This window comes from Schistocerca cancellata, chromosome 10 (genome assembly GCF_023864275.1).
Source record: "Schistocerca cancellata isolate TAMUIC-IGC-003103 chromosome 10, iqSchCanc2.1, whole genome shotgun sequence".
Lineage (NCBI taxonomy): Eukaryota > Metazoa > Arthropoda > Insecta > Orthoptera > Acrididae > Schistocerca > Schistocerca cancellata.
The window spans coordinates 52808749-52825095 of NC_064635.1; the positions used below are offsets into that span (position 1 = coordinate 52808749).

At 37.8% G+C, this 16347-nt stretch overlaps 2 protein-coding genes across 6 annotated transcripts in view; one reads left to right on the top strand and one right to left on the bottom strand.

Moving 5' to 3' along the window:
* Positions 1-4414: 4414 nt before the first annotated feature.
* Positions 4415-7781, bottom strand: LOC126106782 (cyclin-T1-like). The gene has a single exon (XM_049913163.1). The coding sequence runs from the start codon at positions 7361-7363 to the stop codon at positions 6062-6064; it is 1302 nt and encodes a 433-aa protein (XP_049769120.1). The 5' UTR covers positions 7364-7781; the 3' UTR covers positions 4415-6061.
* A 138-nt stretch (positions 7782-7919) lies between these two features.
* The window catches only part of LOC126106779 (zinc finger matrin-type protein CG9776-like), a 268248-nt gene continuing 259820 nt past the window's right edge, over positions 7920-16347 (top strand). For 4 of the 5 annotated variants that reach the window (XM_049913157.1, XM_049913159.1, XM_049913160.1 and 1 more), the window contains exon 1: positions 7920-8108. The gene's annotated coding sequence lies outside the window, so the exon portion shown is untranslated. Of the gene's footprint in view, positions 8109-13950; positions 14027-16347 lie in introns of all 5 variants that reach the window. The other variant, XM_049913158.1, reaches the window with a different exon arrangement.

The window sequence follows — 16347 nt, forward strand, 5'->3', positions numbered from 1 at the left end:
GGGCGCTACCACCTTCAACCTTGTTGAGTGTGCACTTTCATTGCTTACAACTCATGTATGACATGATTAATTATATTTTTACCAAATCAGTTATTTTTAATTGGAACACTTTTTAAACTTAGTGGTAGACTAGAATAGTGTGTCAGGTAGCGATTCAGGCCCTTGCACTTCACAGACAGTGTTTAAAAGCATAAGATAAAACTGTCAGCAGGGTTCCTGGTCAGCTCAGCTAGTAAAACCATTACCTGTGAACAGCAAAAGTCTGTGTTAGAGTTCACATCAGTGCACATAGTTGTAATTTGTGAAAAAGTTTCATTACAGAACACAGTCCTTTTTGTGTTTGATTCATGGAGGATTAAATTATTGCAAATATGGAGTTATATAAGTTCAGCAATGTACAATATGATGAATAGACCTAAGGTGGTGGTATGCATATAGAGAGAAAAACAAAATCTTTTTTCTATTATTATCAAAGTAGGTGTTGAAAGTGGTAATTTAAGCTTAAGGTGTCACTCAGTAAAAATCAAGGAAAGTTTTTGAGTAAAAATCAAGGAAAGTTTTTGGAGCACACTTTGCAACATCACACTAAAGATACCATGGTGATATATTGGAGCTAGAACTCTTATTAGGCGAAAAAAATTAACTGATAGAACTCAAACATCAAATTAAATGTAAAGCAAAAAGCAAATGAAACAAGAATCCAAAAATTTGAATATAAGAAAGTGAACTAAAGACAGGGAAATGGGAAAATAACAAAGATAGAAAGGATGCATTTCAGACAACCTGAAAGAGGCTGGGTATGTAAATGATAAAGAACAAGTGGCAACCAAATTACCTAATAATGTGAAAAGTATGATGATGCTTTTAATCATATTGGCTATAATTATGAAACTAAACTTTGCCCTTGTATACTTTCATAATGTAGAAATAATTTGTCCATTTGGATACAGCAGCTGTAATATCAAAATTTGTTGCAGGTGACTATGACTGAATTCTAAATTTTATTGTGAACCACAATATATTCCCCAGACGACAGCTTAAAGTAAAATAAAATTTTAGAATTAGCTGTGGTGTCCTCTAATCTTGATTCATCTTCTTCCATATTTTATTGTAATATATTTACAGTAGTAGCAATCTCACTTTTCATTGCCACATTCTGAAGTGCATGTTTGTTCTGATATGCAGTGTGATGCAGTTTCTCTGTGGCAAAGGGGGAGGGGGAATCAAAAGTAAACAAGTGTATGTGATTCCTGTGACTTCTGCCAGTTTCAGTGAAGGTCCTCTGATGTGTGTGATCAAACTGTGCTGTAAAATGTTAAAACATTTCTATGGTTATTGTATGGTGACTGTTTTCAAAACACACCAGTATAGTGTTTGTTGTGTTGCAGCACAGTCAGTGGAGTTTCAGATTGTGTTACACAACACACACACACACACACACACACACACACACACGAATGTGTAACTAATATGAACAAAATTCACAAGTTTGTTTATTTTTCAATAAGTAATTAAAAACCCAGATTCATTTATTTCTATTATTGTATAGTCTTCATTTTAACTCCAAGGTTTAAGTAATCACACACAGCACATCATAAAATACAGATTTAATGGTGGCAGTGAGATTTTAAACTGTACACACAATAGTGTACCTCACATTTCACTGCAATAGTCAAATAACAGGTGAGAAAGTTTTATCTCTTACAGTTGTAGTGAGATTGCTACTATCTATAAACTACCTAGTCTGTAGACTGCCACAGGGGAAAATAAACAGTGCAAGAACCACCTTTCTACTGCAGAACTACCCACTACTGCAACACTTAAAATTTTTTGTGTTATTGAAGTTGAAAGTGGCTTATTGACATGTACAGTAGTTTAATATAGAATATTAACATAGATATGGGAAAAGTGCTACATCATCTCTTTTGCCACAGGCAGTATGTGATACAGAACCCACTATATTGATCAGGGCTGACAACTTTTCCAGGCTCGGTCATTCACAACAGGATATTCATTTTACACTTTCTACTGTCCTTGTTTTTCATAACAAGGGCAGTTATTTTCTGGATTCAGTTTGAGTGTGATCTCCCCCATCCAGTTCTTTTTCTAGTGGAATATTAGCATGACGGTTATTGTGTGTACTAACCAGTGCCACTTAGTATGTATGTAAGCAGCACTTTGTGAAGGTTGATAATATAGAGAAACTCAGACAAGTGTATTTCATGCAGCACAATTGTCGATCTCTCTCCCAAAAGTATTATTGTCCTTTACAGATTTTCATTGATAAATCAACTGTTTCTTATATGCCACTTCAGTGATAGAACACATCTTGTAGGAAGACTGATCAAGCAGCTGTTGATAGTGATAAGTTTGTGTGAATGTAATATGATGTTCCTTTCTTCTCGCCCATGGAAAGAACTGCAGATTGTCATCATGCACATGCAAATCTTAATTTAGATTGCCGATGCTTGTAAGCAGAGTCTTTCTGTCAAAGATGTATCTAGTATAAGAACACCTAATCAGCGAGATGTTTCTGTCTACAATTTGGGTTAAAAATGTTTGATAACCATGTTATGTATATGCGCTGATATGCATTTTAATTTCATGACGTTTTAAAATACTTTTTGAGGACTTAAGCTGTTCATCGGTGTAAAAGAGGTGATGGTGTATAATGTACAGTTTCGTGAAAATGTGTATTTCTGGTTGTGTTGTTGACTGGTCAGTACTATGCAAGTTAACTGGAGTTAGGAAATTGTGTAACTATTAAAAATTGTTTATTTGTGGAAAATATATTTTCACAGGAGGATAATATCTTTGTTATTAGTGTGAACCTGTGAGGTGTGACCTCAGAACTGCCCAATTGTAATAAGTGGATGTGCCAATAACTTTTGGCTTTTTTAAAGCAAATGCTTTGTAGAGAAACTACGGCAACATCTTTAACTAGGAGCACAAAGGCTTTAATGTATATAATCATAACTTTCATCACCAGCAATAATGTGGTTTAAGATAGCCATTTTAAGCAGAGCCATTTTTTGCCTTAATGCAGACATTAATTGCCTTTTGCACTGTACAATGCAGTGTACTACAATATGGTTTAATTTAAGGCTTTGTAATAGCAGTTTTCACAGAGGAACATTTTATGAAAATATATGTGTACACAAACATTTTTGAGATGTCATATATACATTAATCTGTTAATTTTTTTTACAAAATAAAGGAAAAGTTGTTTTACATTATGCAATTTCATTGTAGATCATTGTACTGCAAATTAGAAGTGAATTTGGGGGGGGGGGGGGGGGGGGGTCGGTCACAAGAATCGTCTTTAGTAGACGAATTCACAGTAAGGGCACACATTGATTAGTCTTAACTACATCAACTGTTTTCCCAAACAGAATTTTAAATGCCATCACTATTTTACTCTAAATATTTGCTACACTAGAGAGGTTGAGAGGAAATATCAAGGAGTAAGATGTGATGTTCAACATTCCATTAAAACTCTGCTGTATACACTAACAAAGATAAATTTCTTTTGAATACAGAATTGTGACAGGTTTGATCTGTCCTTCCATGCACACCTGGAGTACATAACTATTTGTTATTACAGGAACATACAATCTAATGGGAATTAAATGCCTCTTATATTATGGTATGTGATATTGGCTGTCATGGCATAGTGAAAAGTAAGTGCATGTTGGAGAACAATCCTTAAAAATCAAAGCTTTACATTTACCCCTTTCTTTGTTAATATCACTGCATTTTATTTGTGATCAGAGTATAATGTAAATCAGAATGTTTATATGCTGATTACTGACAGTATTGCCTTTCTAATAATTAGAGGAAACTGTATGAAACAAATGTAATTTATTGTTATAGATGTAGCACATATTTGTCATAGTCCACTGTATTAAATAATGACAATATAAAGTATGTATACAATGTCATAATTTATATTTTATTGCATATAAGCATATGAAGTATTTATTTATAACTGTGATGTAATATTTATTTATAATCCTATTACATTGATTTATACAGTGACTATTTCCATGGACGGTAACTATCTTGAGTATTAAACAGATGAAACAAATGTGGTTATTTCAAGATCTTAAATCATTACCTTCCATTCCCAGTTCCAAGCCATTTCCCTCATACAAAATGGTGACAGCCTTACAATGTCTGGCAAGTGAATGAGTAGTTATGGCCTGATGCTTAGAGAGTTGTATTTATTTTCATCCATTTAATGCTCTGATAGAAGGTATGAAACACTGAGAAGATGGAGTGTGGTTAACCGCCGACAGTGCAGTTGAGATCGAGCAGTCGAGGCAATAGAAGACTGGAGTTGTTGCTGAGTTTTCAGAAAATGTATTTCAGAGCCAACATAAAAATTACTACCATGCAAAGGACACTGTCAGCAATTTCATCATTGCTTAGCACCTCAACTATATGTTGAGTTGTTTCTATTACTGTTGTTATTTCTCTTCCACATCAGGATTTTGCAACATATTAAAGGTTGAAAACAAATCTACAAAGTTTTAAATAGACCTGTCCACAAACAGTACTGTGTCTAGATAAATAGCATGCAGATCCTCCTGATTTGTATGAAATCCTCTTAACAGATAAAGGTCCTTACTTCATGATAGAAATGAAAGTTTTATCATCTTCCAGAAGCGATTGAAGTAAATTTCAGTGGTTCTAAAATATCTCTCCTCTTAAGCAGTTTTTAAATTTTATTCACTGCGAAATATGACAAATATTGTGGCAAATTTCAAGACCTTTCAAATACCTCGAGTGATTTTGGTACTTAAGTACGTAACAGTAATAGGGTATGAGTAAAAATAAAATCTGAAAAACAAACCACCTTATCACATACAAAAATATCAACAGTATTTGCTCAACAAAAACACTTTGTAACATGTGAAGCTGCATGCTTCTTAATGAAATGAATCAATTTATAAAAAACAAAAACAAGACAAACTTAAATGAGGGTAAGTACAGTTCCATGCTTAGTATTTTATGTTAAACTATATATAATAAAGTGTTCCGCATCAGGTTAGCAACTGAAAATGGTGGTGAATTTATGAAAATGGTAACAATACTCTTATCACTGTAAAATTTTGTTACTAAAGCATTGTAAATACACCATAAATGCAACAGTTCTTTATTTTAAGCTGCAACCTCACATGAACAGCATATATTCAAGGTTCACACTAATAAAGGAGGGGATAATACAGCCCTTTGGTTATAATTAACCTTGAAAATTAAATTATTTAATATTGCACAACTAACTAAATTCTACATATTTTTTTAAACAATGTTTCAAAGATAAGAGACAAATTACAGATGTACCTAAATAAAAACAGTTTTTAGGGTACTTGCGTTTTATGTGATATTACATTTGCTGGAGACGACTATTCTAGTGAATTTGTGGAAGTTTCCATGTATATCTAAAGTAAAGCGTTAGTAAGTGATAATGAATAAATGCTTTACACCAAAGAGCTGAAGAAACCATGTCACACCATTCTCAAATAATTAATACAATCTTGAACTTGCTACATAAAAACAAATATCAAGCACTGGATATCTGAACAAAACCATTGCCTAAAAATGAAATTAAACACCACATATCTGCTTGCAAATGTGCACAACACATTCAATACTGTATATTTCTTATATCAGGTACATCATCTTACCTTAAATGGCACACCTTTGGTTCCCTCACTACATTCTTTATTAACAAAGATTTACAAATGGAAATCCTTACTGTATAGGCCTATCTGAAAGTAATTTAGCAGCATGGGCTTTAAAAGAATGAGCTTCAGGACAGAGATAACATTATCATTTGTAAGTAACATCGCCTATATCTCTCTCACATGCACATAACATCAAAATAAAAGCATTTTTTATTGCAAGGAACTAAAGTTCATGACTCGATCATTATCACAGATACGTTACATACAAAAATTCACAAAAAGTCTTAACCTTTTCTGACATGGCTGGCATTTCCTGAGAAAGTGTTTTCAAAGGCACATTCCAATTACAACAATCATTTTAACATCTTATGTCACTGTTTTTGCCTTTTGGTCACAGGTTCAGTTACATATTTCTCATGACAGTACTGATCACTTTGATACGCAAGAGTACTGCTGTCTGACATTGCAGAACTGTCACTAAGCCACGAGGAACTCCTTTTTTGTTGGTGTGGTTTCAAAGATGTTTGTCTAATTAAAGTAGTGGTAGTACTACTACTACTGCTGCTGCTGCTGCTGGGTCCATTCAAGCTACTTGAAATGTGATCAATACTGTTTTTCTGAATAATAGTCCTGGTTCCTCCCATGAAGGCTATTTGTTCCCCTTGTCTCCCACTACCATGGTCCCACTTCTCTGGATGCTTCACTTGTGTATTTTGCTCTTCACGTTTCGAAGGAGCACTTGGTTTCAGCTGAAAACATCTACTGTCTTCTCTTGATACAATATTGAGAGTTTTTGTAACTAAATGCCCACTGCGTTTTTCCTCTAAGTTCTTTGGTGAACTCACATTTTCACTTGTAGTTGGAAGTTCTGGTCTGGGAAGTGGTACATTATTTCCTGATGATGCTGGAGCAGCAGCGGCTAACCTTCGTTTCAGTTTTGTGGGGCATTTGTCTACTACTACTAAAAATTCGGACGTCAACTGCTCCAGCTGTTCTAGCGTAACTGTTTTATCAACGTACCAAAACCAGTCTTTACCTTCACTAGACTTAGGTATTTGCCAGTTCGACCATTTGCAAGCTAAGTGAATACAGAAACACGCTACAAGTGTTGGCTTGTATTGCACGCACATGGTTGTTAAGTGTAAACTATTTGAAGCCATAAAGTACGATGTCCGGGCAAGGTCTTTATTAGCTCTGACCATATCACAACAACGCACTATATGTGTGTGAGGATGATCAACAGCTACATCAAATCCAAGAGTTTGTAACAGGACATTTTCATTGAATACTAAGTCACATACTTCTTGCGAGTAACGTTCTGATTTGGTGTCAAGCGGTTGCTGACGATCACGACATAAACACATGTGTGCCACTTGAATGATGTGTTCCAATCTTCGGGGCTGTTCTTCAACCTTCGCTGCAAGGAATAAGGATGCTGCAGCCACAGAATGCCGATGAAATTGCGTAAATGAATGAAACATATAAAACCGATGCATGTAAACGATAGCTGTGTTTATGCACAACTGGTTAACCTTTAATTTCTGGCCCATGTCCTGAATGAAATTGGCTGCTTGCTGCCGGTACGACAGTTCTCTGTCCTTATCAAAGCCACATTTAATACTAGGCGTATTTTCTAGCTGCTCTCTGGAAAAATACCACCTCTCGCTAGCCATTGGAAGACAAATTAAAAAGTACAATAATCCATTGAGAACCACGTTCCACGAACTGAAATACGTCGAGTGCCATATAGTTCACAAGGAAACAATGAGGCAACATCTAGAAACCGGCTTGTCATATGGCATACAGATTACACATCATACTAGTGTATCACAATAACACTTCACACGTTGCTGTACAGATACTGTGGCGAAAACAATCAACATTGCTGAATACGTTTCTGCGATGTTATAATGACGTCACAGGAATGTCGCAATTATGATATTTAAACTTTATTCTATACGAGTCTTCAGGTTTCAGAGTTGAAGTGAGGAACGTTAAGAAATTCTTCTCTTTGCAAAAGACGACTGTCGTAAATAATATACCTATCTTTCGAGTTGGATTGATTTAAAGAAACCGCCATATACACAAATACTCTAGCAATTGGTTCACAGACTTTCGTGTTTGAAGACAAAATCCGCAAGTCTGAAGGCATAGAGTCTGAAAGTACAGATATGCTACTACGGATGAATCTCAAAAGCTGTTGTATAACATCTATGGTAGTGTGTAATGGCCGTTCTGTGAAAGAGATTGGGGAATTCAATTCATTGGAAGTAGTGCAGAAAATCGAGAACTGACAGAAAGGAATACCGCGGACGACAATTGAAGATATATCGTTTACTTTTATACAAGCTAGCTAGGGCATAAACATTTATGCGCAAAAATAACAAATCCGTCTCGTGTGTTATATATTTACAGAAGGTAAGTTTCGAATTGTTTACAATCATTCCGGTGTTGTATGGAGGACCCGTGTTTACGAAGCTGCTGTATATAATCATCGTTTCATCTGCCCTTGTGTTTGATAATCGTTGTAAAAGACCGTAGGGTGTTTAATGAAGGTACTACAAAACAAAGAAAATGCAATCTCAGCTTGGCTTGCTGTATGCCGGAAAAAGTAAAAGTTTTTGTTTCAATTTTTTTAATGTTAATACCGCCAATTCATTTCCGAAAATTTGTAGTTGTGACTTTAGCAATGGCAAAGCTCATTTATTTTACATACGTTCTCTACTCCATGTAAGCCTCCCAGAAATCAAAGTGCAGAATACGTCCTTCATTTAGCCATAGTTAGTCGTAGATTATAGCGAAAGAACATCAGCATTTTACTATCGATGCCCCTGTGGTAATATTGATCATCAAATTTTACTCGGTAGTGTGTGTGTGTGTGTGTGTGTGTGTAAACTACAGAAGAATGTGACACTTAAAACGGGAAAAATATAGCGCATTATAAATCTGTCCAAGAGACGTCCTGTTGTGCTGCAGTGCTAGGGAGTCCGATAGCGATGTAAAGAAAATTCTACGAAAATGTTAAGACACTATTCTCAAATGGCAGCTAGTCAACATTTAAGAGACACTATAAATTTCATAGTTTTATCAGAGCTGTATATCCAGGGAATTTGACAATGTACTAGTCCTTAGCGAGTCTTTCATGAAATCGTTCTAGTCACCAAGAAACATCTTATTGCATATTAACTGTTTGGATTATTGGGCTACGACCACATTAATTTTGTGTCCAACTTCTTTCTGTACCACCACTAATATTTTGAAGACAAATTCGGATGAAACACAGGACGAAATATTTTTCTTCCCTCTAATGGCTTAAGGAAATTTTTAGTTGGTAGCACACACCATGCAGTTCACACAATATCGCTCATGCACAGAATGTGTACGGGACTCATGCTCATCCAGTAAAATCCTTAGTAAGTTACCAACAAATGTGCGTAACTGGAGATGGACTCAAAAACCTGAATCTAGCACAAAATAAAATACTGTAAGAGTGCAGCAAATGTACATAGAGTTGATTATGTCTCTTTTTTTGTCACATTAGACAAAAAGTCTCTCTGTAAATCAGTGACCATCTTTGTCACCAAATGGTAATGGTAAATTGCTTGTCTTGCTTATCAATATAATATATTTTAATTAATCATGGTGATGCATTTTGGTATAAACTCATATCAGATCTATGGTATGAAGCATGCAATGTAAGACAAGGTATTAAAAGGCATACATTGCAACAACCTAATGAAGTTTAGATACATACCTGCCACAATCAATACAAAGTATTCTGTCCTTTCTTACTCCCTCTTGTAAAACCATCAGTGTCCAAACTGACACAGGCAGTATGGCACGGAATAAGGTAAACAGTTTTGTCAGTATGTGGTGTTACTGGAAATAATGCCTATGATGTCAGTACAGGCATTATTTACCTTACACATATAAGAAATTGTTAATAAAGGCATCACATTGCATTAACAAGGCTTTAGCTGTCACACTCCAAAGCTACTGGATTTTGAACATAGAAAGTGACTCAACAAAATAGCTCAGTACATGAAAATCATCCAAAACATTAAAGCTGGGTTGTTGTAATGTGTGCCTTTTAATATTTTGTATGTTTAATACCCCAGATCTGATGAAGGGATTATCCCGAAATGCATAATGAGATGCTAAAATTAAAAAAAATATATATTAGTGACCACAACTAGTGTATTTTCACTAATTGATCATGTTTGTAAGGTACTCTTTTTCCTGCCAAAGTTCACTGAGTAAATTAACAACAGAGTTTTAAGTTATAAATGTTTAGTGTTTCCAAATAATTTCTTTGCATTCTAAAAACAAATAATCCTTTCACAGTTAGAAAATATAGGTTATGATCAGGAATGTAAATGTAATTATGGGATTCACGATATGTGAAAGAAAAGTAAAATAAAAGTAGAAGAAAGAAAGATTGTCACAACAAATTTGCTAGCTTCGCCATCTTACAACCAAATTGTTGCTCTTCAACCTAACCTATCCCTGTGCCGCATTAGAGATCAGTCTGTTCCCACAAAATTCCTTTAACAAAAATAGCTTTTTGTTGTTGCACACTTGTTGGTTTTGCTACTTCACAGGAAAACAACTGCCTTCAAACCTAACGTAGATCTCTGGCCATGCTACAGTTCACAGTTCTGTTTATAGGTTACTCATTAATCCGCTTGGGGGCCAGGGCAAAAAGGTCTCCATAAACAATCAAATAATTTGTCAAACTTGACTATGTTTACCAATTATTTGTGTGTACCTTCTGTTGTTTGATGTGCTTGTTAAACATAGTGTGTGTTTGACAAAAAAATCTACTCACCAAGTGGCGGCAGGAGAAGAGACATATAAAAAAGGGTTTTGTGTATGCAAGCTGTCGAAGTCAGTGGCTTCTTCTTTCAGCAGAAAGGTTGAAGGGGAGGGACAGGGGTGAAGGAAAAGAACTGAAGAGGTTAGGCAAAACGGGTAGAGTTTGGAAAAGTCATCCAGAACCCCGGATCAGGGGAGGCTTACCAGATGGGGTGAGAAGGAAAGACTGATTGTTGGGGACTGCACTGGATGACATTTGAAAACCTGAGAGCTTAGACACGGAAAACAGAATAATATGAAAGACAGAGATTACTGCTAAAACATCACTCACAAGTTAATAAGGTGGGAAAGCTAAGTGTGTTGTATGTATTAGAGGTGAGAGGGGGGTGGCGAAAAATGGACAGGTCAGAAAATGAAAGATGTAGAAAACTAAAACAGAGTGAAGAAAGGAGTAGTTTCTATGAAAAATGCTTAGATGGGAGAAATTAATGTATATTAAGGACAGGTGGGTGGCAGGAACCAAAGACATGTTATAGTGCTAGTTTCCACCTACAGAGTTCTGAGAAACTGGTGCCTGGGGAAAGAATCCAGATGACACATGTCATGAAACAGGCACCAAGGTCATGACTGTCATGGTGGAGAGGATGCTCTGCAACAGGATAGTGTGTGCTGTCAGTATACATCCTTTGCATATGCCCATCCATCCTAACTCTGTGTAATCATACTGACATACATGGATGAACAGTGTTTACAAAACAGCGGGTGTATGAAGTGTCATTTCACAGGTGGCTGTCCCTTTGATAGTACATATTTTGCCAGTTATATGGCTGGTATAGGAGGGTGCACAGGGAAGGGAGATGGGTGCAGAAGGAGCATAGAACCTGACAAGGATATTGTGGAGATCGGGAGGGTGTCAAAGACCTATTCTAGATGTGGTGAGTAAAATCTCAGACAGAATGGATCTCATTTCAGAAAGTGATTTTAGGAAGTCATTGCCTTGTTGAAGTAACTGATTAATATATCCAAACAATGGAAAATCCAGGATGGAATGTAACAGTATTATGAGAATGAAAGTTGCTACTCACCATATAGCAGAGATGCTGAGTCGCAGATAGGCACAACAAAAAGACTTTCACACACAATGCTTTTGGCCATTGGCCTTCATCAACAATAGAAACGGACACACACACACACACACACACACACGCACACACACACACAAATGGAACTCATATACATGACTGCAGTCTCAGGCAACTGAAACCACACTGTGAGCAGCAGCACCAGTGCATGATGGGAGTGGCGACTGGGTTGGGGGGGGGGGGGGGAAGGAGGAGCACAGGGAGGGGGAGGGGTAGTATGGTGGGGGTGGTGGACAGTGAAATGCTGCAGGTTAGACAGATGGCAGGGTGAGTTGGAGAGAGGGGCTGGGGGTGGAAGTAGTGGAAAAGGAGAGAAATAAAAAGACTGGATGTGATGGTGCTTGGTGGCCATGTAGTGCTGGAATGGGAACAGGGAAGGATAGGACGTATTGCAGCGAAAGTTCCCACCTGCGCAATTCAGAAAAGCTGGTGTTGGTGGGAAGGCTCCATATGGCACAGTCTCTGAAGCAGTCATTGAAGTGAATGATATCATATTTGACAATGTGTTCCACAACAGGGTGATCCATTTGTTTCTTGGCCACAGTTTGTTTGTGGCCATTCATGCGGACAGACGGCTTGTAGGTTGTCGTGCCTACATAAAATGCAGCACAGTGGTTGCAGCTTAGCTTATACACCACATGACTGGTTTTGCAGGTGGCTCTGCTTTTGATGGGATAGGTATTAGTGACTGGACTGGAGTAGGTGGTGGTGGGAGGATGTATGGGACAGGTCTTGTATCAGCCATGAGGAAAGGGATGGGGAGCAGGGGTTGTATAAGGATAGACGAGTATATTGTGCAGGTTCGGTGGATGGCGGAATACCTCTGTGGGAGGGGTGAGAAGGATAGTGGGCAGGACATTTCCCATTTCAGGGCACAATTTGAGGTAATCAGAACCCTGGCAGAGAATGTAATTCAGTTGCTCCAGTCATGGGTGGTATTGAGTTATTAGAGGAATGCTCCTCTGTGGCTGGAGAGGGGGACTTTGGGAGGTGGTGGGAGAATGGAAAGATAAGGCATGGGAGATTCATTTTTGTACAAAGTGTAGGTACCACAAAAGAAAAGAGAAAGAAAAAGGAGGTCCATTCTGAGACTTTGCCCACCACACTTAGAATAGTTCTTTGTCGCCCTCCCGATCTCCTTGCCAGGTCCTATGCTCCTTCTGCACCCATCTCCCTGCCCTATGGCTCCTACGCCTGTGACCATCCCATTCCAAGACTTGCCCTATGCACCCTCCTACCACTACCTATACCAGCCGTATAACTGGCAAAATGTGTACTATCAAAGGGACAGCCACCTGTGAAATGACACTTAATACACCAGCTGTTTTGTAAACACTGTTCATCCATGTATGTCAGCATGATTACACAGAGTTAGGATGAATGGGCATACGCAAAGGATGTATACCAACAGCACACACTATCCTGTTGCAGAGCATCCTCTCCACCATGACAGTCATGACCTTGGTGCTTGTTTCATGACATGTGTCATGTGGATTCTTTCCCCAGGCACCAGTTTCTCAGAACTCTGTAGGTGGAAACTAGCACTATAACATGTCTTTGGTTCCTGCCACCCACCTGTCCTTAATATACGTTAATTTCTTCCGTTTAAGCATTTTTTCATAGAAACTACTACTTTCTTCACTCTGTTTTAGTTTTCTACATCTTTCATTTTCTGACCTGTCCATTTTTCGCCACCCCCCTCTCACCTCTGATACATACAACACACTTAGCTTTTCCCTCTTATTAACTTGTGAATGATGTTTTAGCAGTAAACTCTGACTTTCATATTATCCTGTTTTCCACCTCAAAGCTCTCAGGTTTTCAAATGTCGTCCAGTGCAGTCCCCAACAATCTGTCTTTCCTTCTGGTAAGCCTTCCCTGATCCGGAGTTCTAGATGTTTTTCTGAACTACCCCTCTCCCTACACCTCTCCAGTCCTTTGCCTCACCCCTGTCCCTCCCCTTCAACCCGTCTGCAAGAAGAATGAGCCCCCCAAATCCCAAAGCTTTTTGTGTGTGTGTGTGTGTGTGTGTGTGTGTGTGTGTGTGTGTGTGTTCTCCTGCCTCTACTTGGTGAGTAGATTTTTTTGTCTCTCCAGTTATATTACATTGTTAAAATTGATTATTTTTAATATTATAGTGTGTGTTTGAAAGAAATTTGTAGTGTCAAACTTGTATCTGTGGTTATGCTACACACAGATCTATTACAGCAATCATACACTTTCATTGTGAGATTTGTTGGCTTTGCCAACTCTCAACCAGATTGATGCCGTCCAGCCTAATCTATGCCTCTGCCTTGCTACAGGTCAGTCTGTCAGCCCATCTAGTTTTCTTCCATTCACATTCATTGACTTCACCAACTCACTGCTGAATTTTCACAGGTCAGTCTGTCAACACATCTAGTTTTCTTAGATTCACATTCCAGTCTAGCGTGGGTCCTGGGCTACGATACAGATCACTTTGTCAACACATCTAGTTTTCTGACTGCTCTCCATATTGAAAACAAATCAATTCCTATATTCCACCAAAAGAAATCATTAGATTCAGCAAGTCACATTGACTGCCACATATTCTCTCTCAACTGACTACAACCACTGGAACAAAATTGCCCACAGGGGAACACAGCAGAAGGGCCAAGTACAGTGTAAACACGCTTAAGCTGGAATTTGTTAAATTATTTGATTTGTGTGACTAGGGAAAGAGGCAAGGGGAAGCTTGAAAAAAGTCATACAGGACAACGATTTTATCAGAAGATTGACCTGATACTAGGGGCAGTCAAATGAAAACAAGACAGATGGAAAAAAATAAGAAAATTTCTATTATTTAAAAAGTACTTGTCACTACTGTTAATACATTTATCCCACTGTGAGACAAGATGGTTAATGCCTGCAGGCGAAAAAGTTTTAGGTTACCTATGGAGCCATGATTGTACACAGGCGTACACCTCTAAGTCCGAAGCTAATTGACAGCCACAAATGTCTTTCTTCAGGGCTCCAAAAATGTGGAAAACAAATGGGGAGAGATTGGAAGTGTATGGAGGATGTTGCCAAGTTTGCTTCGAGTATGTGGCAGAAGTTTTTCTGGGAAGCCCCTACACGTCCTCCATACAGTCCCAATCTCTCCACATGTGATTTCCATATTTTTTGAACCTTGAAGAAAGGCATTCGTGACCATCGATTTACTTCGGACTTAGAGATGCGTGCCTGGGAACCGCAAACATTTTTTCATGAAGGCGTTGACTGTTCTATCTCTCAGTGTGATAAATGTGTTAACCGAATAAAGGCAGCCAGGATAAGAAACAGTCTTGGAAGATTTGACCAACACGGGATTTCCAATCAGCTGTTTTTGAGAATGGATTATATGTCCTTAGGATTCTTGCAATGAATCTCAGTATGCTGTTTGTTTCTCTCAAAACTTGCTGTCTCTCTCCCTCACAAGACTGGTATGCCCCTTATATTAACTTAAATTATGTTGGACATGTACAGTTATATTTTTGAGAGTTGTGACAGTCCAATGGTTGGTGTGTAATGTAGTAAGCTAGCAGTAGTGGTCCTTGTTATATATTTGCATTGAATTATGCTTCTAATATGTAGTTTTACTAAATGCTTGGTTTAATAAGTCTTAGTTGTGAAATACTGACATGGATTATGTACAGAGGAATGGAAAGACTGGTAGAAGCAGATCTCGGGGAAGATGAGTTTGGGTTCTGGAGAAATGTAGGAAACATGAGGCAAGACTGACCCTACGACTTTGTCAGAAGATAGGTTAGAGAAAAGCAAACATTTGTTTATTACGTTTGTACGCTTGGAGAAAGCTATTGATGCTGTTGACTCAAAGACACTCCTATGTTAAAGTACAGGGAGGGAAAGATTAAATGCAGTTTGTACTTGAACCAGACAGCAATTATAAGAGCCCAGGTGCATGAAAGGGAAGCAATAACTGTGAAGGAAATGAGGGGAAGCAATAACTGTGAAGGAAATGAGGCTGGGTTGTAGCCTATCCCCAAAGGTTATTCAGTCTGTATGTTGGGCAAGTGGTAAAGGAAATTAAACAAAAATTGGAACAGGACTTAACAGCTCAGGGACAAGAAATAAAAACTTTGAGGTTTGCCGATGATTGCAATTCTGTTGGAGACAGCAAAGGACTTGGAAGACCAGTTCGACAGAATGGATGGTGCCTTAAAAGGAGGATATAAGGAAACATCAACAAAAGGAAAACAAGGGTAATGGAATGTAGTTGAATTAAATTAGGTGATACAGAGGGAGTTAGATTAGGAAATGAAGTGCTAGACGTAGGAAATGAGTTTTGCTATTTGGGCAGCCAAATAACTGATGACGGCCTCGGTATAGAGGATATAAAATATAGACTGGCATGGTAAGAAAATTTCTGAAGAAGAGAACTTTGTTGACATCGATTATAAACTTACGTGTTAGGAAGTCCTTTCTGAAAGTATTTTTATGGTGTGAAGCTATGTACAGAAGTGAAACATGGTCGATAAGAAGTTCAGACAAGAAAAGAACAGAAGCCTTTGAAATGAAATGTGGTGCTACAGAAGAATGCTGAAGATTAGATAGGTCAGTTGAAAGGGCACATCGTAAGACATCAAGAAATTGTAATGCAGTAAGCAGGTTCAAATGGATATAAGTTGCAGCAGTTATTCAGAGCTAAAGAGGTTTGCACAGGATAGTGTAGTGTGGAGAGC